Source organism: Aspergillus mulundensis (genome assembly GCF_003369625.1).
Source record: "Aspergillus mulundensis strain DSM 5745 chromosome Unknown scaffold_6, whole genome shotgun sequence".
NCBI classification, from domain to species: domain Eukaryota; kingdom Fungi; phylum Ascomycota; class Eurotiomycetes; order Eurotiales; family Aspergillaceae; genus Aspergillus; species Aspergillus mulundensis.
Genome location: NW_020797894.1, coordinates 1,208,028 through 1,232,197, shown reverse-complemented (window position 1 = coordinate 1,232,197; position 24,170 = coordinate 1,208,028). Strand labels below are relative to the sequence as shown.

Below are 24,170 nucleotides of genomic sequence, written 5' to 3'. Positions count from 1 at the left end.
GTCCGGTAATCAGCTCAACTCGGATTGTACGGCTGGAATTGGACACGGCATGAGAGATTTATAGCAAATGTCTGCAATCTCCCGCCTAGCAAGCCCGTCACCAGAGTGAGCTGTTGCAGAGCGCAATGAGCATTGGCCTCGGACAGCACAATGTCACCGATGAGCACCCTTGAATCACTAGCCATGGCAGACCTTACGTTTTGCAGGATATATCGTCGGGTGGGTGCGCACCTGCAATGATTCTCTGTTCGCGGAAGATGCCGGCTTCTGCCGTCACTGGGGGTCTTATTGGCCTCCTTGACGGCTCCCAAGAGGTCTTAACCATAAGCAGTCCCTTCAGACCGAGGAAACTGCCTCTCACTCCAATACAATGGTGGCCATAACGACTAGGAACATTTACAAAGAATACTCTCCCCAGGCCGTGTTCTGCAAGGAGAGCCGCTTGCTCGAACTCGTCGAAGCCGAGCATCCAATTGCCACGGGAAACGTCCTTGGGATTTTTACGGGGCGATGGATGCTATCATTGGGAACACCTCGTTTCGAGCTTAGCGTCTCGAGATTGTTTAACCGTTGGTGTTTGACACATGGACGTCACAGGTGTACTGGGCGAACAAAGGAAGACAATGGTGATCAATGGAGCTCCTGCCCGTCAGATGGTGAAAGACCCAATAAAGGAGCGCTGGGCTATATACTGCATTCGAGACAAGATGAATTCCAACGCAAATAGACGCAGTTCCCAGGCGCTACCCAGACATCCCAATGGACGCAGGCTGAAGGTTGTTTTGGATATCTCTAGTCACCTTAGGTCGGTCAAACAGATAATGGAAACAACATCCCCGAAAAGGATGAATACACCTCCTTATTGCTATGAAAGTGGTAAGCCCTAACAGAGGAACGGCAGAATATCCTCACTACACATCTGTGGAATGACAGCTGGGGTGAGTGATAAGGTACAGCATGCTTCTATGCCTCCAATCATACAAAATAAGCAACTGCTTTTGCCTTTGGATCACTTGTCTTCCTCTATGTGTCGGTAGACTTTGCTATTCCGTTACCAGGCATGTTTCAGGCACCTTTGCTAAAAATCTTTGTTCTAAAGATGTGTCGAACCAACATGGTGACTGTCCGCTAGAAGCTATAAAGACGCCACTTATGTCGAATAAGGACTGGTAAAACAATCAATCTACCGTCAGCCCTACTACGCAATCCTCTTATTAGCAACTATACAGCGCATTGTTCAACGATCAATAATACTGGACAATAGCCATGCCGATAACCAAAGACACAATCGGACCAACTCGACTCGCATATATCGTGACCGAAACAGCCCGAGTGCTCGATTGTGCCCAAATCCCCTACATCCTATGGGGCTGGCAAGCCCTCAGTTTCTACGGAATCAACGAGGATTTCCCCAGAGGCGATTTCGTGGTCCCTGATGGGGAAATCCACTCAACATTCCTTGCTATAATCGAAGCCGGCCACGACATTTGCTTGGATAAGCACTGCTCAGAGTTCCAGGAAGACCGTGATCATCATATGGCCTTTTCCGACATACCCGGTAGACCCGCGCGAGATCGATACCACCCCGTCGGCGAGTTCCATTTCCACCCCTATGGAAAACACACCACGATAACTTTTCACGGACACCACTACGGGTTACTCATCAAGTATAAGCCTTCCTCTCTTCTTTGGTGGATGAAAGAGAATGAATTTCTCTTCCTGGGCCACCCTCCTCGTGATCATCCTCGGGTTACGCTTTCGGACGATCCTCTCCTCCCGGCTCACAAGCCATGGGGACCTACTGGTCCATGGACGGGCATGTATCAGGTCAAGATCCTCAACGAGGTGACTTTCTGCAAGTCCGTCGAGAAACTGTGCAAGAGGGATGGAGAGGACCGTCCTAACGCTCCCATTAATAAGCTCTGGCGGTTGATGATCCATTCTCTGACGCCGCCTTGTGAAGATGTGATGTTGGAGCATGACGATGGCTTCACGACAGATACAGATGACGAGGATGACGACGCCTTTTTCGACGACAAGATCTGCGAACCTCTCTCCGGTGCGGACATAGATGGAGAAAAGATAGTGTGGCGTGAAATCCGTTGGACTTGAGCTGACCCTTTGTTTAGTTGTCCTGTTCCCGCTGCGCCGTTGACATTTTGTGCTGCATTTGTCTTGATAGAGGTCTGCGGTCCTTGTGTGCCGATGTATAATAGTCCGACCATACAACTGTGGTCTTTGGAGTTGTCCACTCCACTGTACAGAATTCAGTGCATCGGGAAGCGGGCCGCAGTGGCCCGCCGATGTAGATTGCCTCGGTCTAGAGGCCCGAATGCGTAAAGCAACGAGAAAACAGCGTGAAGATATATCGTGGAGCGATCATAGTATAGCTGAGCAGTCATAAAGAACTCCATTAGAATCTAATGACAAGAAATCTCCAAGAATTAAGCGGTGCTGCTCACCAATGGCCCTTCGCATCGGACTCTGGGGGATCAGCCACTAGACGGAAGCGGAAAGGCCGGTATCGCGAGCACCCGGTAACTATGAGTCTGCCCTGGCAGCGCCTCTTTCTTCATACTCCGTACCTCCCAGTTTCTTCTTTTCCAACTTCTCCTCGGGCTTCGTACATCTTTCTTCTCACGGACTGTGGTCGCTTAATAGACGTACCTTAACCATGTCGGCCAATGGCTCTTCTGCAACTCCCCAGGAGCTATGGCGGCACTCGGCTCCCGAGTCCACACAGATCTACCACTTCATGAAGAAAACAGCGGCAAAGCATGGGATACCACTGGACAACTATAATGATCTCTGGAACTGGAGTATCTCTGAGCCTGCGAAGTTCTGGGAGGATATTTGGCTGTATACGGGTATCAATGCCCATAAACCTTATAACCAGGTGAGGGTGTTCAACCCCTACAGATAGCTAGCTAGCTTGTCAGCATGATCAAGTGCAATCTTATGCTAACTTCACACAGGTTATGGGATCTGAGACGCTTCTCTTCCCTCGGCCTCAATTCTTCGAGGGCACAAGACTAAACTTTGCTGAGAACCTGCTGTATCCTGCCGTCTCTCCTAATGAGACCGACGTCGCCATTATTGCGGCCACGGAGCTAGACCGTGAATATGTCTCGTGGAAAGAGCTTAGAGAGCGTGTACGCCAATGTGCCAACGCGCTAAGAGGAGGTGGCTTGCAGGAGGGTGATCGGGTCGCTGGCTTTTTGGGGAATCATGCTAATACAGTAGTTGCAATGCTGGCAACTGCGTCTATTGGTGCTTTCTGGACCGGAGTGTCTCCGGATACAGGGGTGCATGCTGTTCTCGAGCGCTTGAAGCAGATTGAACCAAAGGTTTTATTCGCTGATAATGCCTCGCTTTACAATGGCAAGGTGCACAGTGCGAAGGTCAAAACCAACCTGATTGTGTCTGAGCTTCCGAAGTTGGAGACGCTCGTTATATTTCCGACTATCGCATCTTCGGAGATCCAGTTGGAGGAGGTCTCACCAATCCAAGGAAAAGCATATACATACCCAGACTTCCTATTGACGGCCAGAAACCCTTCAGCACCACTGGAGTTTGCGAGCTTACCACCTGATCATCCCGTATACATTCTGTACAGCTCGGGCACGACTGGTGCACCCAAGCCTATCGTACACGGATCCCTGGGAACGTTGCTGCAGCATAAGAAAGAGCATATCCTTCACTGTGACATCCGCCCTGGAGATCGATTGTTCTACTTTACCACCACCACCTGGATGATGTGGCACTGGCTAGTGTCTGGCCTGGCGAGCGGTGCTACTATCGTTCTCTACGACGGCTCGCCTTTCCGGCCATTAGATCCCGAAGGGGGAGTTGGGGAAATGGCTATGCCCCGGCTGATTGACGAACTCAAAATAACCCACTTTGGGACGTCCGCGAAGTATCTCTCAATGCTGGAACAAGCTGGCCTGGACCCTACAAAGCATCCCCACCGTCCTGTGAGCCTACAGACGCTCAAAGCAATCTTTAGCACAGGCTCTCCTCTGGCACCATCCACATTCGAATACGTCTACTCGTCAATACACCCCGATATCATGCTCGGGTCAATCACTGGTGGTACCGACATTCTTTCCTTGTTTTGCTCCGGATGTCCAATTCTCCCCGTGTACAAGGGTGAAATCCAATGCCGAAGTTTGGCCATGGCCGTCTCTGTTTATGATTATGCTGGTAACGACATTAGTTCTTCTGGAGAACCCGGTGACCTGGTCTGTACTCGGCCATTCCCGGCACAGCCAGTCATGTTCTGGCCACCTGGACCTGTTGGAGACGAAAAGTACCGCAAAAGTTATTTTGATGTCTTCGGCCCTTCAATCTGGCACCACGGTGACTTTATCCGCGTAAATCCGGAGACAGGCGGAGTTGTCATGCTAGGACGAAGCGACGGCGTCCTTAAGCCGGCCGGTGTCAGGTTTGGCAGTGCAGAGATCTACAACATCCTTCTAAAACACTTCGCCGAGGAGGTCGAGGATTCTCTCTGCGTTGGTCGCAGAAGAGAAGGAATTGATACAGATGAGACAGTGGTTCTGTTCGTGAAGTTAACCTCACCAAGCGAGACGCTGCCGGCGGACCTTGCAACGCGCATCCAGGCTACCATTCGCAAAGAACTCAGCCCTCGCCATGTCCCAGGCATCGTGGACGTCTGTCCGGAGATTCCGGTGACGTCAAATGGCAAGAAGGTCGAGAACTCCGTGAAACAGATTCTGTGCGGGTTGAACATCAAAATCGGAGCCAGTGTCGCGAATTCTGGGTGCCTGGATTGGTATCGCACCTGGGCCTCTGAACATATTTGACTTCTACCATGTATAAACTAAGTATTGCTTGCCAAAAAATAAGAAAAAAGTTCACTTATAGACTATCGGTCTATTGAGGTTGACTCGCTCCATGACGTGGGCGCCGGAGGTGCTTAATAAGCCGAGTTTCTTCCGCTCCGATCCTGCCAAATCTCCTTCGAGGCAATCCGGAGTAAAGGCCTTTAGACATTTCTCTATTCTAGAGGCACATACATATCCAGGATGCGTCGCTCATTATTGCGGGCTGTTGAGTCCACCAAGCCCCTTTCCCGGGCGTCACGCTCAGTCTCTCGAGGCTTCAGCACCGTCAACGAAAATGGTTCCAAGGTAAGGAACCCATTGCGCTTTGCCCCAGGAAATGGGTCTGGCTGACTTGGGATCGGGTTCGATCAATGTAGGACCCCGCCGAGCTAGATCAAATCACTACCCTGCCAAATGGCATTCGCGTCGCTACCGAGTCTCTCCCCGGTCCCTTTGCCGGCGTCGGAGTTTACGTCGATGCTGGATCCCGGTACGAGGACGCTAGTTTGCGAGGTGTGAGCCATATCATGGATCGCCTGGCCTTTAAGTCAACGAAAACACGCACCGCCGATGAGATGCATGAGACGCTCGAGTCCCTGGGTGGAAACATTCAGTGTGCTTCGTCGCGGGAGTCGCTGATGTATCAGTCCGCCAGCTTCAACTCGGCTGTCCCGACAACGCTCGGATTGCTGGCGGAGACTATCCGTGACCCTCTAATCACGGAAGAGGAGGTTCTGCAGCAGCTCGCTACCGCCGAGTACGAGATCAATGAGATTTGGGCGAAGCCGGAGCTCATCCTGCCGGAGTTGGTGCATACGGCAGCTTACAAGGATAACACATTGGGACACCCTCTGCTCTGCCCGCGCGAGAGACTGGAGGAGATCAACAAGGCGGTTGTAGAGAAGTACCGAGCAACTTTCTTCCGCCCGGAGCGGATGGTCGTTGCATTTGCTGGTGTGCCGCACCACGAGGCAGTGAAGCTGACGGAGTCGTTGTTCGGCGATATGAAGGGTCCTAACACGAACGGCGGACCTAGTCTCTCGGGCAGTGGTGTTGAAACAACTCTCGCAGGAGGACAGATCCCGGCAGCTCCTCAGTTCACGCCGTCTTCAACAGTTGCATCCGCCCCCGCCACAACCGATTCGAGTATCCTCTCAAAACTCCCATTCCTGAAGAAATTCGGGGGGAGCACGCCCGCTTCAGGATCAGACTCTGCACCTGTAGATCTGACCCAACCTTCTCACTACACCGGTGGCTTCCTCTCTCTTCCCCCCATTCCCCCGCCGGCAAACCCCATGCTCCCCCGACTGAGCTACATCCACCTCGCCTTCGAGGCTCTTCCCATCTCCGACCCCGACATCTACGCCCTCGCAACCCTCCAAACACTCCTCGGAGGCGGTGGTTCCTTCTCCGCAGGCGGTCCCGGAAAGGGAATGTACTCCCGCCTCTACACCAACGTCCTGAACCAGCACGGCTGGGTTGAAAGCTGCATCGCCTTTAACCACGGCTACACAGACAGCGGTGTCTTCGGAATCTCCGCCTCATGTAGCCCGACCCGCATCAACCAGATGATCGAAGTCATGTGCCGCGAACTCCAAGCCCTGACCCTGGACACCGGGTACACATCACTCCAGCCGCAGGAGGTCAACCGCGCCAAGAACCAGCTGCGATCGTCGCTTCTGATGAACCTCGAGTCGCGCATGGTTGAACTCGAGGACCTCGGCCGCCAGGTGCAGGTTCACGGCCGCAAGATCGGAGTCAAGGAAATGTGTAAGCACATTGAGGCTCTTACTGTTGAGGATCTGCGACGCGTCGCGCGTAAGGTCTTTGGTGGCCAGGTCCATAATAAGGGACAGGGCACGGGTAAGCCTACTGTTGTGCTGCAGGAGGGTGAATTGGAAGGATATAAGCTGCGCCCGTTCGGCTGGGACGAGATTCAGGACCGGATAGCGAGGTGGAAGCTGGGAAGGCTGTAATTGTATGAGCTGGAAGAGAGGATTCTTTAGAGTAGAGATGCCTGGTTCGGTATCTTGTATACAGACACTGTCTTCACTCGATGTATTTAGATAGCTATACGCACATGTACAATATACTCAGTCTCGAAATCCTGTCTCTCATGAAAAACGCAATCAAAAAGTAACAATCCATGTCCCTACCTACTAGATGGGTTCGCAGCTGGAGTATTGCAGCGTGGCTCCTTACCGCTTTTGGAGCTCGGGAAAAAAGTTGGATCCGAACTTCCAGCGACTCCGTCAACCTCGACTCTTCATCCATCAACCACCAACTAACGCCCTCTTAGTCGCCTTTCACCCACTCTTTTCTTAACTTAAAACACCACACACATTCAAAATGGTCAAGCTCACCGAGGTCGAGGACGAGCATTTCGCCCAGGAGAAGCCCCAACCCAGCAAGCACAACGTCCTGCTCGCCTCCGACGACGAGGACGACGACTTCACCGATACCGGTACGCGCGACGCTACACACCTCCTACACACCTTCGTTCCCCCACTAGCCCTTTCACAAAACAGCTCTAATAAACTGGTAAATAGAGTCCGAGATCTCCGTCGAATCCGACTATGACGTCGAGGGCGAGACGCTGTACGAGCGCCTCTCCGCGCTGAAAGACATTGTGCCCCCCTCCGCCCGCAAGCAGGCCACCAACACCGTCGACTACGTAACCTCGTTCGCGAAATCCAGCATCGCGTTCAGCGGCAAGGCGCTGTGGATCCTGTCGACCAGTGCTTTCCTGCTTGGTGTGCCTTGGGCTCTGGCCTACGCTGAGGAGGAGCAGTATATCCAGATGGAGCGTGAGCAGGGGATGATCAAGGGGGCTAACGAGGTAGGTTGCGCGTGAATACTTCTATTCAGGGGGTTGTTGATTTGGCTGTTCGATGGCGTTGGTGGCCGACGTGGCTTGGATTGAAAACTCTTTTGTCGCGTTGGAGGTGCCAAGAAATAGCTGTCCTGGCTGTCGTTTCCTGTTCTACTTGAGCTGGGCCTTTTTATGGGGGTGCGTGATTTGGCTGACTTGATACGCTCTACAGATGCTCGCACCTGGCGCTCCTTCCACCGAGGAACAGAAAGCCCAGCCTACCCTCTAAACGAACTCCGCCCGATAAGCCCGCAGCGTGCAAAAGACGTCTAGAGTGAACGATCAACTCTACTGGATTTTGGACTTGCAATCTATCCGTGATGTCTGTTGCCACGTCCTCTTGGTCGCCTTGTGGACATCAAGCTGCCTGGGGCAGAGGATGTAAACAAGGTGACAGGAATCCTTTCCCACGGCGTTGAACGTGACTCTCGCTGCGTACAAACTACGAAATATGTCTCAATATATACAAATGTGCTTGTGTGTCATTACTCGGTATGGCGCTGGATCGAGGCTGGTATTGTTGGTTCTTCCCTTTTGCATACAGCTGCGGGTTCCTTTCTCCCATCTCCCTTTGTTTCTCGATGCTCTTTTCCCAGCTTCGGGATCCCTGTACTTGTATATCCATTTACCTGTTCTTGCCTTGTATTTTCATCATCTCATGTGGTTTCATGTCCATTCTTGTCTGTCTTATCGACTTATGTTTTAGATAATGGAATGTGAATGACTTAGAGAGACGTGTTTTTTTCCATTTTTCTTCCTATCTGGTGTGCCATGATATGAAGCCTGAGTTACCCTGGTTGCTGGGCTTGTACTGTTTGTCATCTTTGGGCTGCACAATTGCCTTTGCCTCTTTCTCAGCAAGCACTCCTTCCATTCCATTTAGATCTGCAGGGACAATGTCACGAACCAGCCCTGGATCCTTACTGATGGTCATTTATACAGTGGTTTGAACATAGTGACACAACAACTTGATACAATATAACCCCAATTCCTAGGATATGGGATCATTGTGCGTTATTATTGTGAACGGGATTATAACCCCACCACCAATGATACTTGCTCTTTCGGAACAAACCGCACTTTTCATATTGCTATATCACCTAACATAGAATTAGGTGCACAATGCCCGCTCAATCACCTCAACTCACCCAGCACACCCCCAAACCGGTGACTCCAACATCCCAATCTCCTCCTGACCCAGATACAAAACCCTACTATCACGCGGCGGCTCCACTCACTACGCAACCCTCTCAAGATCCCCCAACTGCTGCCCCGTCCGCGTGATATCCAGCAACGCAGCGCTCCTAGACATGTTCTTAGCAAAGTTGTACCCAAGACACACGTCGTACTGCATACCGAGCCCGATGGCCCATGACGTGGTGGAACCACCCGGAGCCTCGGTTCGCGTTGCTGGATGGGACGAGGCTGATGGCGATGTGGTCGGGGAGCTGGTCTTGTGTGGATGTTAGGCGGCAGATGAATGTTAGTCCTGCACATGCGGTCGAGGGTGGTGTGCATGTGTATTGCTTGGACGGGTAAAGTCTGAGGAGCCGGCTTTGAAGGCTACTTTTGAGATTTGTGAGAGGGTGGGAGAGGAATTGGGTTGAGAAGGTCATGGGGACAGCTTTACCTACCTAATCGCGCCGTCCGGTGTAGGAATTGAGGACGGTACCCCTGGTATAGTTATCGTGAGTAGGTTGTTGAGCCCTGAGTCGATCGCAGTGGATGCGACGTGCGAGTCCCGCCCTGTCCAAGTCTGTGAGCATGACACCAGTGTCTGAAGACTGGAAGTTCGGTATTTTAGATGAATGCCAACGAGCAAACATTGGTGTCCCTAAGCATACAGTGTTTGAGCTTCGGCGTTGATGTGGTAAAATAACCAACCAGGCTGGCTTTGCTTTGTATGCTGAGCTTGTGATGTAATGGTAGGCTTATGGAGTATTGGAATGCAACATCCTATTAGATACATCTCATTTATGGGCGATGTGCATAGCCTCGGAGCGCTTTTAGAGAAGCTGGGTCGGGACTATGGTCATTGTACTCATGCTAGCTGAAAATAAGTGTATAACGGCAGTTTCCGACAGGAAACCACCCATATAAATGATAAAGGGGGGTTAAGACGCAGGTATCAAATCATGACAAAATGCAAGAAGGAGTTGTGGCTTGGGTATCAAAGCAAAGCAAGATAATTGCGTCAAATATGTCCGTGAAAGTGAGGAAAGAGACGCGGAAAAAAGGAGAGAGACAGATTAGCCAAGAATAAGCGGATTATGCAATAGATGGCCGGAAGGTCAGTATGTATGAGAAGACAGAAGGGTAAAATCAAGACGGGGTCTCAGGTCTCATGAATCAGACCGTAGACTCCCTTGCAGTCCTAAGGTTGATATGGAAATCGCGCCAGAGCTTCTTGATCTCGCCGGACTCGATCATCTTGTTCACGGCTTTGGCGGCGTGTTTATTCTTTTTCTTTTGGCTGTATTGACTGCGTTTGAGGATCTTTTTGTCTGAAAAGTAGCCCGTCGTACGGAGATGTTCGACGACCCATTCGTTGAGGTGGAAACGCCAGTGGGTCAGCGTATGGGCGAGGGCTGCGTTCTTCTTGCAGTGTCTGGTTCATGGTCAGATTACAGGTACTTGAAGACAGTCGAGGGGAAAAACAAACCTTCCGAGGCAGAAACGCCTGTCTTCATCAGGTAAGACGTAGCCATCACGGTCTCGTTCCTGCCCGTCTTCTTCCTCCTCGTCGTTTGACTGTTCTTCGTCGCTGTCGGCATCTTCTAGCGGCTCTAGTGTTTCAAGCGAGTATGCCTTGCCATATAGCTTAATGTCTGAAGAAGCGGGATGTTTTGAACGGTTACATGCATCACAGGGGTGACAGAGGTCAATTGGATACGCTGTGATTTCCATGTACGGCCGTGCCAAAAGTGCCTTGCGAAAGTCGGCGTTCCAGACAGAAGAAACGAGCTGAGAACCAGTGCGTCCACGAACTTCAGCTTCTAGCTTGTCAAAAGCTACCATAAAGACAGGGTCGGAACGGGGAAATGCAGGATTAAGTTGATTGTGTACCATCCATTCGACCGCATCTTGGAAGTAATCCTTCAGCTGCTTGTAGGCGTGCCGGGAAAATTCAATGGGGATGTCCTCCAGCCCGCTGGGAACTCCAAGTTTTTCGTCGTCGTCCTCTAAAACAAAGTCATCTTCGTAGCGATCTAGATCTTCGTTGGCGCCAATGGTGGATTCAACATCGCTATCTCCGCTTTCGTTCGCCCAGTTCCGGAATTGCGGCTGCGGGACTGGCACCTCCTCTTCACCATCGTCTGCGTCTTGATCTTCGCCGTTCTCTGATTCCGAATCTTCTGGCTGGGGTGATAATTGGGGCTCTCCATCGTCTTCTGCCTTTTGACCGGCCCTTCGACGCCGCAGGGCTTCCAGGTGTAATTGTCGCTGGGCCCTGGCCGAGTTGGCAATATTTCCCCGTGTACGCGACGCTTTCACGACTGCATGCAATTAGACATGACCAGGGAAAGAAGAAAAGAATATATAAGACCGAGTAGTACCTGAATCTTGTAGGTCTTCAAGGTCCTCCTCAATATCAATCCGATCTTGAGCCGAATCACGGCGCGGGGTATGAGGCACACTTGGTGATTTTGAAGTACCGCCACGGACCTCCTGCTCTTCTTCGGAATCATTATGGATGGCAACCGGCTGGGGAGCGCCGCCCCGCCTAAGTTTGCGACGAGGTCGAGCAACGACGTCCTCAGCGTCACTTTCCTCTGACACGTGAGCATCCTCAGGCTCCGAAGATTCGACCCTCTTCCGCTTTATGGCTCTGCTTCGCGTAGGCTTCTGCGCACTGTGTAGAATCTCTAAATCGCTGTCGCTATCTTGATTAGCTGGGACAGGGTCTGGCGAGGCAATTTGCTCTTCCTTCATGCTTCGAGTCGTCATATTTTTCCGGGCGCTATGCACAATGTCCAATTTGTTGTCGCTATTTTGAGCAGGTGGGATGGGCTCCGGAGGGTCCGCTGCCTTGGGTTCCGTGTTTCGAGTCCTTTTATTCTTCTTCGCGCTATGTATGATTTCCACGTCGCTATCGCTATCGGTATCCTGAGGAGGCGGGGTGGGCTCCGGATATTCGGCTTTCCTCGGCTGCCTTCGAGTGTTCTTCTTCGCGCTATGTACGATCTCCAAGTCACTATCACTGTCGCTATCTTGGGTAGCCGGCGGGGGCGAAGGGGACGCAAGAGGTGCAGGAGCGGCAGCAATCTTCAATGACTTTCGCGATGAGCCTAGCGTTCAGTTTACTCTCATTAGACACACACACGTAGGTCGAATTCCAAGAGCAGATAGAAACATACTCTTCTTTTTCTTCTTCCCCTCTTTCCGATCACTCTTCTGCGACGACAAGGCCATCTCCGCGACTCCCGATTGCAAGTTCTCTTCCGGCGAATGCCCCCGCCCAATTCTCACAAACGGCTGAGGCGTTGAACCTGAACTTTTGTCTTGTTTCGACGCTGCCTTCCCGCTGCGCAGGGTTCCAAGAGATGGGTCCGTGTAGCGGACATTCGCATTGCGACTTGTGGTGCTATTGCTGTCTTCATCTTGCTGCGAGAGTGTGAATTCTGCTGGCACGAAGGCAAGCCGCGTTTGCTTTGCCTTGCCCTTGGATTTCCCGTAGGTGCGGGGCATGAGGGCGGGGGAGGCTGATCGATAAATGTAAAGGGGTTCGGTGTATGGATACAAAAGACAAGATATGAAGGTCGAGGAAGAATTTCACACAAATGCTATCAAGATGGTTGGAACTGCCGGACTGAGGCGCGGTGGACCGCGTCGATTGGTCGCGAGCTCACGTGATGTGGTCAGATTAATGCCGGTCTCCTGCATAGCAAGTCTCAACACTCATCTGAACTACGGCGTATCAAAGAAGCGGCAAAGCAATTGGAATATGATCAGAAGGGCAGTAAACGTGGGCAGAGTATATACCTCCGCCTCATCGACATCACCCATCTTCATCCATGGCAATCCTAGGGCTCTCACCCACCACCCTGGCCGAAATAGCTTCACCAAGTCATTTCCTCGTGTACACCAGTACTATGATGTGCTGCGTGATGTCAACCCTCGCTGCAGATCGTGTTAAGCTGTGCCCTCCCGCCTTCCCATCACCTCTTGGGTATCGGTTTCGTCTGTGCCGCTGTTCGTGCTAGATATCGACTCCTTCCGAGTCGATGGAGATTGGCGCATGCCTCGAGTCGTGAGAGACGAGTTAAACCAGACCGTACGGGTCGGGGATGCAAATCAGACGCTGTCATCATGCTTAGCGGATCTCGCACCGGCTTCTGGCTGCGACCAAGGCCGTATCAATTGACCTGCGGGGATCAACATCGAGCCCTGTGATCAGAGGGCCGTTGTTTGCAATTTCATTCATTTCTTCATGGCCCTGTGAATCGGCTCTCGACCACGCGTAAAGGCTTCTCGGCGAGCCTAATTCTTCGCTTGAAACTTAGCCCCTTGGAGGTACTGGTACACCTCCATGTGTACGGAACCCATTGTCCCTTCTAAAGCGGCGATGCCGTAGCCATGGAACAGGATCAATTACTTAAAGTACCCGTGAGTGTAATCCGAGGATCTGGATATAGAGCTGATTGCGGCCTCGTTTCGGATACGCAAGAGTCATTTTGAAGCACTTGATATCCTCGAGGAAGAAACATTGAGGAAGAAGAACATGAAAGTGGGCCTCGCTCTTGGGCACTACTGTGGGAACAATACAGCGCAAGGGCAAGCCAGACTAAAAGCGATATCGCGCCCGTTATCGGCTTTGAAAGAACAGCAGGACTGAATCGCTTTTCGCCTGTGGCTTTTGCCTTGCGCCTCGAGCCAGAGCCACTGACCCTAGATGATGTCACGAACCTTGGTGACGAACTGTTCCCAGGGACCTCGGTCGGGTCAATGAGGATACACGTATTGTTGTGAATAGCCATCGAACCCCATTCGCTTCCTTTGGCTATCTCGTCCTGCGCAGCGTCTGCAGCAAGGGAACCAGTGAACCACCAAAATATGGATATCCCATGTTCCAATACCACGGTTCATCATCCATTATCTCTGAGACCCTGCCAGGCACGAGCATTGTGCGCTTATTGGTACCACGGAAGCTTTAGGTTTTCTTTGAGATGGTCCTGGTCTAGTGATGGAGCGGCTGGGGACTACCCTCGAGTTCGACTATTTTTCCCCCATCCAGAAGAATTTTTGTCTCTAAGATTACATCGGATTGAAGCTCCAAATCAGACGGTCCTCGAAGATTATATTTCCGCCCCTCCCAGCAGACCGGGACTTCTTCCTCTTCGAAAGAGTGTCGACGAGCATCCTCACCACTCACTCAATCATGTCTGAGTCTGAATTTCAGCGTGGTGTTTTGCCTGCGGGTAATGACTTAGCAACTTACCATAGTCAAGTGATGCTGATAATTTCTAGCTGAAGTTGCAAAGATCCTGAACGCGGCTCGGGTCCCCAACATTCTCTTTGGGTGGTGGGCAGTGAATCTATACAGCGGTTGTCAAAGGTTTCCAGTAAAGCATGATCCTTTTTTCCGTTGAATTACCCTGATGCTGATAACAACTATAGGAAATTGACTTCGTTGTCCCTGATAGTCACGCATGTATCCCCTTATCGTTGTTGACTCTGCTAACCTCAATCCCCAGCTCGAAACTGCTGTTCGCGCACTTATTGACAACGGATTCAACTACTGTGACGATGCCCAATGCGTGGAACTCAAGCTACACCGGTGGTGGAAGCGATTTGAGCAGAATACCCCTTACCCCGTGACAGATATTGCTGCGCTATGTGCCTGGAACAACGTACATGAGAAGGCCGACGCCCACTTCCACATCAAGGAAAAGCAGTTTCCCGGACCTAAATTCACAGTCGTGTCGCTATTTAAACAATCCCGGGTTCTGTGGTCTCTCCCCACCCTGACGCTTGACCCCGTGGCGCCTGACGACCCGACGTTCATCCTTACCAACGACACTGCGCGCCTTCCCCCCTTGACAGCAGACCGTGTAAAAAGCCCTTCGGGCCCCTGGACTGACGTGAGTCCCGTCAAAACCCTCACGAATACTGCGCTTGTGGAGGCCGTGCTCTGGTTGGTTCTTCGGTGCCTGCGCTATAAGAATCATGATATCGAGAACTATTGGCATCGAATGTTTCATTGGTTGTTTTTGGCGAGCATCGAAGGGGAGCGACAACGTGCACTCCGCGACACTCTCAAGCCGGAGTTCGAACCCCTAATTGACAAGTACCAGGATGAGTCTAAAGCTGAAACTCCCACGGAATACTTGAAGAGGCTTCTTCCTCAGCTGATCGCGAAGGGGAAAGTGTAGTGGTCCGCGACGGGGAATACCGGGGCTGCCGTTCATTTTTTTACATTCGTCCTGGTCGTATGTCTGTCTGTTTTGTTTGCTTCTTCGTGCGTTCTGTCGTCATTAATAACCCAGTGCGCTGGGTAGGGTAGCCCTTTTCTGGACCATCCTGGCCTGAGAGCAAGACGTTCGGGCGTGATGCACAGCCCTTATAAGGTTGTTGAGTCTTGCTTGGACATTTACTTTCCTCTCTGCCGCTTGGAGCTGTCATCTCTCACCACTGTCTTTCTTTTTAGCTTCCAGAATAATTCATTGGCGGATAAAGCTCGTTCATCAGTAGACAAAGCCCAAACAGCGCAAAGACGCCGCAGGCGATATACCTAGAATCCCCCAGATTCTGGGCCCGGATTCTTCTTCAACTCCTCAACCTTCCTATACCCATCCGCATCGAATCATCTGATCGAAGATCGCTCTCAACATACTCTTATACCTGATATCCCTAAAACTCACCATGACACGACCAAGTATGGCAAGCCTAGAAGACGCGGCTCAGGCCTGTAATGTGTAAGTAATCATAATAAGAGCGATGGAGGGAGGACGCCGAGGGCATAGAATTTCCTAATGAACTAACCGAGAGGCGGCAACGTTCCTTGATTGACTATAGAAGCCGTACAGTTACGGGGCCTCAAGCCGGTGTATAGATCTCCGCCTCAACGATCCCCAAATCATCCTCTTCATCCATGGCAATTCTCAGACTTTCACCCACCGTCGCATTAAGATCAAGCGTCACGTAACCCAGCGATGTCGGAGTCGTGCCCTGGAACACCACGGTGTCATCCACACTAACTACGATAGAATATTGCTCGGAACGAAAGCTGCGCAGCTTCATAACCAGCTGGGAAACATTCACAGGCTCAGTCCAGGTGTATTGGATCCACGCAGTCTCCTGGTTGGAGTCACTCCGCCAGGTCGTTTCCTCGTCGTCGTCAATCGAGGCCGTTGCATTGGCTTCCGCAGAGCCGGCTGTCACGTTGAGGACTTCCACGGCATGACGTGTGACTACATAGGACTCGCCTTCTGGTGTGGGTCCCCGCGACAGGTTAGGCTGCAGGTCGGTCCCTGGGATAAATGTGCTCAGACCGTGATCTACCGAGATGGGCTTGGTTGAGAGGGTAATGGAAGCTGGCTTGAGGCCCTTGGATTTGGCTTGCAGGGTGACCTTGCCTGCTTTCGTGGTGGAGCGCAACAGCACACGGTTCACGCCATTCTCCACGGGGAGTGTCTGGGATAAAATGTGATTGTCTGGCCCTTGGGCAATGCCTCCACGCCAGGTTGCCTCACCGGAAAGGGTGAAGTCGATCTCGTTGAGGGCGATAGGGGCCCGTTGACCGTCTTTATCCACCACCTCAACATCGACGAGTGCAATATCTGCACCGTTGGCGACGAACCCATCTGGTGCTGTTTGTGGGGTAAGCCGAATAGCAGCTGGGGCACCGCTTGTTTTCTTCTCATCAAGGAGAATCTTTTCGTCGCCTGAGTATCCGTAGGCGCTGAGCTCACCGGCCTCCCAGGTGACGTTAAAGAAGGTGAAAAGGAACCGGGTGGTCTGCTTGCCCCAGCCAAGGGAGTTGCCGTTGAGGCTAAGCTCGACTTTCTCCGCAGTTGAAACAACATATACGTCCTTGACAGTCGTATCGTTGTAATTCCAGTGCCCAATGATATGGCCAGAGACCCTTTCGATATCGACCCAATTGTCCCACATGACTCGGTGAGCGTACCATCCGTCCTTTGGCAATCGAACGGCATCGACTTCGCCAGAGCGACGGTAGTTCTCGGCACCCCTGTAGTGAGTGTTTGAGTCCGAGAAGACAATGTTCACTCCACCGGCATTAACTCTAGTGCCCGTGCCTGGTCGTTGCTCGTAGTAGTCGAACCACCTTTCAACGTCCTCAATGGCATGGGAATCTTGGTTGTGGTTATAACTGCTGGCATCGTCCCCGTTATAGAGCGGCCCATCCCCATTTAAATGGTAAGGCGGGGAATAATTGTCCCAGTACTTGCGCAAGCCCTCATCACGACTGTACTCCATCTGCCAAAACGGAATGCGGGCGCCTTTGTTGATATACAGCATCTCGCCTCCGTATTCGGCGATCTCGCTGGCCAGCATCTCTCGACATCCTGCCGCTCGTCCACCGTGCGGATCGTAGGTATCCCTGAGCTGTTTCATCTCTGCCATGTGCTCTTCGGAGATTTCGGCGTTACCGGCCTCGTAGAAGACGACACTGGGGTTGTTGCGGTTGTAAATTATTGCATCACGCATGAGCTCAACACGCATCTCCCATCGTCTTCCGTCCCTGTCCGCTTCAGAGTCGCCTGCCGGCAGGGCCTGGAGGATACCCAGGCGGTCTAACGACTCAACATCTTGCTTCCAAGGAGTTACATGCATCCAACGGATCAGGTTGCCGTTGCTGGTAAGGACCAGCTCATTAGAGAAGTCCGACAGCCACGGGGGAACCGCAGAGCCTATTGCTGGCCATTCGTTCGTGGTGCGCTGGGCATATCCCTTGAGATGCAGAGCGCGGTCATTGAGTCTGAACCTGCCATGATCGAACTCGGTCTTTCGGAAGCCCGTAGTTGTGCTGACAGTATCAATCGCTTTACCGTCGAAAATCAGGGAAGTACGGACGTTATACATGTAACCATAGCCCCAGCTCCAGAACTCTAGTCCACTGAGGTCAGCAGAGGCACTGACGACCGTGGTTTCGTTTGCCCCCAAAGTGTAGGAGTCGCCCTTGATAGTATGGATGAGATCACCTTCCCAGCTTCCGATCTCAACCTGGAAGGTGAACGTCTTGGGCGTCTTGTACTCATTCCGCACTTCTGCCTCGGCCGTAACGGTGGCAGACTTGCCAGGCACGTTGATATCTTGCGCGTATATGTAAACTCCAGTGGTGTTCAAGTTGGAGTACAGCGGAAGGGTTTGGTAAACTCGGTCTGTGACATGTAAGAAGACATTTTTGTTGATCCCTCCGTAGTTGGCATAGAAGTTTCTGTCATTCCACTGGTAGGGAGTGTCCGTCCCGATCTCACGATAAGCCCAGTCGTTGTTAATACGTGCTGCCAGTACATTTGTGCTATTGTGGGTCACAGTGTCGGTGATGTCGAACCCGAACGCCATTACTCCATTTTCGCTGCGGCCGATCCATTTGCCATTGAGGTAGAACTCGCCGGCATGACGGATCCCTTCAAATTCGAGGAAGATCTTGTCCCCTTTTGTTGTACTCGGTAGTTCAAAGCGCTTCCGGTACCACGCAATGCCGGTAGAGAGGTTGGCAATACTCACGCGGAATGCATCATCTTCGTTCCAAGCGTAGGGAGTGGTGACATCCTTCCAGTCGCTATCGTCAAAGGCAGGCGTTTCGGCTCCTTCAAGATCACCGACGTGCACTTTCCAATTCTGGTTGAAGTTGAATTTTTCGCGGGCATTGGCAGGTAGTAACAGACACGAAAGAAAAAGCAAGCTTAGGTAACACTTCATGGTGACCAGATAAGAGGTACGAGCTTCTGTTTGCTACCCTGTTGCCAGTGAAGTTGTTCTTGCTCAGAGGACTTCGACAGCATCGACATGCTGAGCTTTATATGGGCTCCCGGAGGCACCCCATGATTCGGCATCGGATATCCCGCTTCAGAAGAGCTCCGTTGCCGATCCCTGAAGCTGTAGATTGACTGAGAGAGCATCTGATGGAAAGTCCGCCATTTACAGGCAGACAAGTCGAACTGCCAAGTACCCCCTGCAGGCAAGCAGCATTGGGTGAATAAAACCACAGGGAGGTCTCTGCACTGGTGCAAGGGGCGTAGCCTCTAATTCAACAAGGTCGAAGGAGAACCGGTTATTGACCGTGCCCATTGGTCTTCCTTGTTCTATCATGAGACCAAACGTCGGCCTCCCGGGGGATTGTAGGCGGAGTGTGTCCGTCCGAGCTGGATTCTGGCCATAGAGTCGTGATCGGCGCAAGATTGGATACATGACACGAGTACAGTGAGTGTATGGAGAAAGAAGCGGCCCAGGAGACAATTTAACGCTGTTCACGAGAGACTGCAGGTACGCTTGAGGTCCGCAGATCCATTGCATTTCGCGCAGCGAGGCTCAAGCTCTGCTGGCCAATCCTGTCAATACTGTCAGGTTAGCCAACAGACACTCGAGGTCAGACCACTGGAAGGTGTCCAACCGTTGAGACTACTGTGCAAGGAATCCATGCTAGGCGCCGGGTCGGAGGAAGGAAGCCGGAGGGCAGAGAGAGAGAAGGCCGGGGTCCCGTGACTGGCGCTTAGGTAAAGAGTCCACCCCCAGACGCAGCTGGAGTTCCCCAGACAACCCACTCTGAGTCTCTGACTGACTCCTGACCGACTCTCCACCTGGCCCTGCAGACGGAGAACGCTCACCGAGTCAGCAACAAAATCAGGCTGATATGGATGGGCTGATTTGCCTGGGCAACGCACTCGATTGGTGGAGCATTGTGATTGTTCTGCTAGACTGTCTGCCGGTGATTCGTGGAAACGCGAGACCACCACATGGCCCCGCGGAGAAATTCCTCGAATGTCAACCCCAGACTTCCCCGGCCCCCAGCAAGGATCGCGAAGCGAGGCCGCGATGCAGCCTCCAGTTGGCCACTGAGAGCCTAGTCCGCCACTAGGGCAGATGGGAGCTTGGAGCTGGCTTAGGAGACGCTTGTGTGAGCAATGTTGGTCCCACCATGAGACTTCCCCGTGGGTGTCTCTTATCGCTGTCCGGGGGTGGAATGGTTCGAATGGTCCAGACGGTTAATCTAACTACTGGATCCTACTGCTGGGGTTTCTGTTCCCGTCTTCGTACGCGTGCTCTATATATACCAGCTGAGTGCCACCAGATCCTCGAGCCGTTCACGCGCTCTCCTCATCTCTTGGTTTTGCTGGGCCGCTCTGGGCAGACAGTCAAGCATTCGGCTACGTTGCCTTTTCTCTGTATTTGCTGGTCAAGCAGTTGAGGGCTGCAAATAAGCATCAGGATGGGCTTCAACCTCCTTGGCTCCAAGAGAGCTTTCAACTGGTTCGTCTGGAAGCGTTCTGTGACGACCAAAGCTGACGGTGCAAACTTAGGTATATATCCCTTGTCGCGGCATCGTGCATGGTGCTTTACGGCTACGATGCTTCCGTATACAATTCCGTCCAGGGTTCCGACAACTGGGTCGCATATTTCGATGACCCGGACGCAAACACGATCGGTGCGGTGAACACAGCCTATACAGTGGGTGCCATCTTCGGCGGTTTCTTCTTGGGTGGACCATGTGCAGACTTTTTGGGCCGTAAGATCGGCATGGCCATTGGTTGTGTTCTGGTTATCGCGTCTACCTTCATGCAGACGTGGGCCCCCCGGCACAATATCGGATGCTTTATTGCGGGACGAACCATTATCGGTATTGGCCAGGGTATTGCATTGAGTAAGTTGTCCACTAAGCTCTGACTTCTCCGAGCCCAAGCTGACAATGCTCGCCCAGCGTCCGGGCCAATCTACATCGGTGAACTCGCGCCCCCAGAGATTCGGGGAAAGATTATGACATTCTGGCAAATGTTCTACTCGGTGGGCTCCTTCATCTGCTTCTGGGTGAACTATGGCTGCACCAACCACAAGGAGAATTTAGGCGAGTGGGACTGGAAGATGGTCGTGATCTTCCAGCTTCTCATGCCGACTCTTATTCTCATCTTGCTGCCAACTATTCCCGGCAGTCCACGATGGTGAGACTCCTTGTTGCGGCAATCTAGTACAAACTGACGCAAGTAGGTTCATTCAACGTGGAAACAACGTCGAGAAAGCTCGTGCAGCCCTTTCAAAGGTGCGAGAGACCGACCAAGAGGTGGAGGATGAGCTGCTGAGAATCCGCGAAGCCCTTGAGTATGAGAAGGAAGCCATCTCCAGCAACTACTCGGCCCTCTGGAAGGACAAGTCTCTGCGCAAGCGTATGGTCCTTGCCTTGATCATCAACGCTGGTCAACAGATCACTGGACAGGGGAGCTTGAACTCCTACTCGACCAAGATCTACCAAAAGGTCTTTCCCAGCGCCAGCCAGATTGCCCTCATCAACGCCCTCAACGCGACGTTTGGTATCCTCTTCACGCTCAACGCGGTGTGGATCATCGATCGGTTTGGACGTAAGTTCTTACTGATCGTCGGAGGTATCGGTATGGGTATTTGCATGATCATAGTCTCCGCTGTCGAGACAGAAACACCATCACCGAACGACACGAAGAGTACGCCTGTCGGCATATCCATCGTGTTCTTACTCTTCCTATTTATTTTCTTCTGTAAGTTGAATAGCTTCTTGCCTTCGATCACTTACTAACTCTCGCAGACAAACCATCTTGGGGTGCGACAGTCTGGATCTGGACATCCGAGGTCTTCTCCATGAACGTCCGAGCGCAAGCCGTCGGCATGGCCTCTCAAACGCAGAATGTCGCCAACGCCATCTTTCAGCAGTTCTTCCCCATCTTCCTGGACAACTGTGGCTTTTACGCATTCTACATGTTTGCAGGTATCAACTTTCTCCTTGCAGTCTTTGTCTGGTTCTTCATCCCCGAAACCAAGCAGGTTCCTTTGGAAGAAATCGATGCTCTGTTTGGTGGCGCGAACCACGTCACTCGTGGCGAAGAGCTCATTGCCACTGAGAAGCAGCAGGTGTCTGCCACCCACAAGGAGTAGGCTTCGGGGTTATATATATGGTTTGATGAAGATGAAGATGGCGAGATTATGATGGAATAATGGTCTGAGCAGTGTGCTAGTGTGGGGTGATCCGCATTAGCTTTGTCCGTATGGTTAACAGAGTTTCATCACCTCACCCTAATCAATTGGCATTGCTGGCAGAAACGTTTACCTAGTGGCCCACTTTGTAGTGTGTTGCCAATCTACCGCCAGGCTCTAGGCACAATAGGTAGCCGAGCCCTGAAGCCTTGGGTTTGGCATAGTAATGCGCTTCAGACAAAGCAATAAGCTACGGCTTTTGCAAATCGCCCTTTTTGACCAAAGTGTCACATAATACATCACATAATACATCACTGACAACATATGCATGTTGCGCAAGACGGGTGCTACATGGCCTATCTGAACATATTTGAGTGTTGATTGCGCAACCCATAACCCCTCCCTCCTCCCTCCTCGTCTACTCCAAACAGCTCCCAGCTCCAATCCAACCCTTCGCATCTCGTCCCTCGCCAACCACCAGATCGCTCCCATCCAGCCCATCCAATCCAGTCCTCATGCCAGAACCCAACTCCCCCCTCCGCATCGCCATAATCGGCGCCGGTCCCGCAGGCCTCAGCGCCGCAATCTCCCTACAGAAAGCCCTACCTTTCACCGAGATAACAATCTACGAGCAGGCCACTGTCCTCCGCGAAATTGGTACCGGTCTAAACATCCAACCTAATACATGGCGCATGCTGGACGCCCTCAATGTGTCGAAGAATATCAACCCGCACACGATTTTTAGGACTAGCGATGGGCACGCCGTGCAGCATCGGAATGGGCGGACGGGGGAGTTGCTGTGTAGTCTTGGGCAAGATGGTACGCCGCCACGCCATCTCCACGCGCGTGCCCTCCGCTCGGTTTTGCAAACGGCTCTCCTGGCGAATGTGGAGGTGCCAATAGTCCTGGACTCGCGTCTTCTCCGGGTCACGGAGGGCCAGCATGGAGACGCCCCTTTGAATCCTGTCACGGGCTCGCCCTCCCTAGCACTGCACTTCTCTAACGGCCATACTACAACCGTTGACCTGCTCATCGGCGCCGACGGCGTCCGCTCTGTGGTGCGGCAGTTCGCTTTCCCCGAATATAGACTTGTTTACACGGGAAAACAGCCTACCGCGGCCTCATTCCCGCTGAGAAACTCCTGGGTATCGAGGGCTTTCCGGACGCAGTGACCTTCTGGCATGGGCCGAGCGAGTGGGTTTATACGTGTAATTTGAGACATGGGCTGTACGAACTTACGTGCATGGCTGGGGTGTCGAAGCCCGAGAGTGAGGAGTGGGGGGAGAAGGTTGTGCGGAGGGAGGAGTTTATGAGGCCGTGGAAGGTATGTTGACATTTCAAAGACTGAGATGAGGCCTAGAGCTAACGTGGAAACTAGGACTTTGGCCCTCTTGTCCAGGAAGTCCTCAGCCATTCAACGGAGATCCAACGGTTTCCGCTCTTTGCTGGTGCACGGTTGGAGAAGATCGTTTCTAGGGGCTCTATTGCGTTGATAGGGGATGCGTCTCATCGTACGTCTTGCACCTTTATCAAAGCACCTAAAGAAGTGCATTAACATGGTCAACCAGCACTATCCGGAGCGTTTGGTAACCCTAGCCCATACTAGCCCTAACTTTATATATCACCGTATCCAAGCCAGCTAACCCTAACCTTGTCTAACGACAGGAGCAGGCGCGGCCTTCGCCTTCGAAGACAGCTTCGTCCTATCTCGCGCGTTATCATGGGCATACACGCGTGATCTTCAACTCTCTGAAGGGTTGGACCTCTACGACCGTGTCCGCTCGCCGCACTACAAAGCGCTGTATGGGATTCTGGATAGATTCAGGGAGTCGGATGCACGGATGGAGACACTGGGTCTGGGGTTTGATGAGGCGGTTCGGCATTCGGTTAGAGAAAAGTGGGGGGAGGAGGCTGGGTTTGGGTGGGTTTATGGGTATGATGTGCGTCTCTTCGTGAGCTGCTATCAGTGAGATGTGCTAATGGTATCTGCAGGTACAGGAGGTGTGGGAGAGAGTTGTTGGGGAGGAGGATGAGAGGCTGAAGCAGACTGCGGAGGCGCACTTACCGTGAATACAGTAGATAAAACCATTAGACATTGACTACATAATAGACAGTAGCGTAGACTCTTGCATTGTGCTGTTACTGCATATGCTGGGCGTCATGTGATCAGATGTGATCAGTCAACAAGTGGAAGTCGGGCACACTCCTCTTGACTCGGCGGGGTTCCTGCTTGTTCGACCACTACAAAGCCGTACGTTAGTGCTCTGAGGGTCGATTGTTCTTTCCCAGGTTGCAAACGCTTACTTTCCCTTTCTCCCAGGCTCACT

The 24,170-nt window shown here is 52.2% G+C and overlaps 9 protein-coding genes across 9 annotated transcripts; 7 read left to right on the top strand and 2 right to left on the bottom strand.

Moving 5' to 3' along the window:
* Positions 1–1,266: 1,266 nt before the first annotated feature.
* DSM5745_06583 (uncharacterized protein) lies at positions 1,267–2,112 on the top strand (the record flags this gene model as incomplete). Its single annotated transcript, XM_026748599.1, has 1 exon — positions 1,267–2,112. The coding sequence occupies one exon, from the start codon at positions 1,267–1,269 to the stop codon at positions 2,110–2,112; it is 846 nt and encodes a 281-aa protein (XP_026602903.1).
* A 562-nt stretch (positions 2,113–2,674) lies between these two features.
* Positions 2,675–4,826, top strand: DSM5745_06582 (uncharacterized protein; the record flags this gene model as incomplete). Its single annotated transcript, XM_026748598.1, has 3 exons — positions 2,675–2,896; positions 2,976–3,198; positions 3,244–4,826. 3 exons carry the CDS (start codon positions 2,675–2,677, stop codon positions 4,824–4,826), a joined length of 2,028 nt encoding a protein of 675 aa, XP_026602902.1.
* Positions 4,827–5,048: 222 nt separating this feature from the next.
* On the top strand, positions 5,049–6,823 carry DSM5745_06581 (mitochondrial-processing protease subunit alpha; the record flags this gene model as incomplete). The annotated part of the gene is made up of 2 exons (XM_026748597.1): positions 5,049–5,153; positions 5,225–6,823. 2 exons carry the CDS (start codon positions 5,049–5,051, stop codon positions 6,821–6,823), a joined length of 1,704 nt encoding a protein of 567 aa, XP_026602901.1.
* Positions 6,824–7,196: 373 nt separating this feature from the next.
* On the top strand, positions 7,197–7,948 carry DSM5745_06580 (mitochondrial import receptor subunit TOM22; the record flags this gene model as incomplete). Its single annotated transcript, XM_026748596.1, has 3 exons — positions 7,197–7,311; positions 7,397–7,686; positions 7,892–7,948. 3 exons carry the CDS (start codon positions 7,197–7,199, stop codon positions 7,946–7,948), a joined length of 462 nt encoding a protein of 153 aa, XP_026602900.1.
* A 2,120-nt stretch (positions 7,949–10,068) lies between these two features.
* On the bottom strand, positions 10,069–12,408 carry DSM5745_06579 (uncharacterized protein; the record flags this gene model as incomplete). Its single annotated transcript, XM_026748595.1, has 4 exons — positions 10,069–10,327; positions 10,382–11,216; positions 11,277–12,008; positions 12,078–12,408. 4 exons carry the CDS (start codon positions 12,406–12,408, stop codon positions 10,069–10,071), a joined length of 2,157 nt encoding a protein of 718 aa, XP_026602899.1.
* A 1,690-nt stretch (positions 12,409–14,098) lies between these two features.
* DSM5745_06578 (uncharacterized protein) lies at positions 14,099–15,092 on the top strand (the record flags this gene model as incomplete). Its single annotated transcript, XM_026748594.1, has 4 exons — positions 14,099–14,138; positions 14,188–14,242; positions 14,338–14,362; positions 14,415–15,092. 4 exons carry the CDS (start codon positions 14,099–14,101, stop codon positions 15,090–15,092), a joined length of 798 nt encoding a protein of 265 aa, XP_026602898.1.
* Positions 15,093–15,756: 664 nt separating this feature from the next.
* Positions 15,757–18,609, bottom strand: DSM5745_06577 (putative cell-associated beta-galactosidase; the record flags this gene model as incomplete). Its single annotated transcript, XM_026748593.1, has 1 exon — positions 15,757–18,609. The coding sequence occupies one exon, from the start codon at positions 18,607–18,609 to the stop codon at positions 15,757–15,759; it is 2,853 nt and encodes a 950-aa protein (XP_026602897.1).
* A 1,507-nt stretch (positions 18,610–20,116) lies between these two features.
* Positions 20,117–21,804, top strand: DSM5745_06576 (putative MFS sugar transporter; the record flags this gene model as incomplete). The annotated part of the gene is made up of 5 exons (XM_026748592.1): positions 20,117–20,157; positions 20,208–20,548; positions 20,606–20,843; positions 20,890–21,410; positions 21,458–21,804. 5 exons carry the CDS (start codon positions 20,117–20,119, stop codon positions 21,802–21,804), a joined length of 1,488 nt encoding a protein of 495 aa, XP_026602896.1.
* A 554-nt stretch (positions 21,805–22,358) lies between these two features.
* Positions 22,359–23,913, top strand: DSM5745_06575 (FAD-dependent oxidoreductase; the record flags this gene model as incomplete). Its single annotated transcript, XM_026748591.1, has 6 exons — positions 22,359–22,901; positions 22,931–23,167; positions 23,222–23,354; positions 23,412–23,429; positions 23,509–23,783; positions 23,836–23,913. 6 exons carry the CDS (start codon positions 22,359–22,361, stop codon positions 23,911–23,913), a joined length of 1,284 nt encoding a protein of 427 aa, XP_026602895.1.
* Between the last annotated feature and the right edge of the window lie 257 nt (positions 23,914–24,170).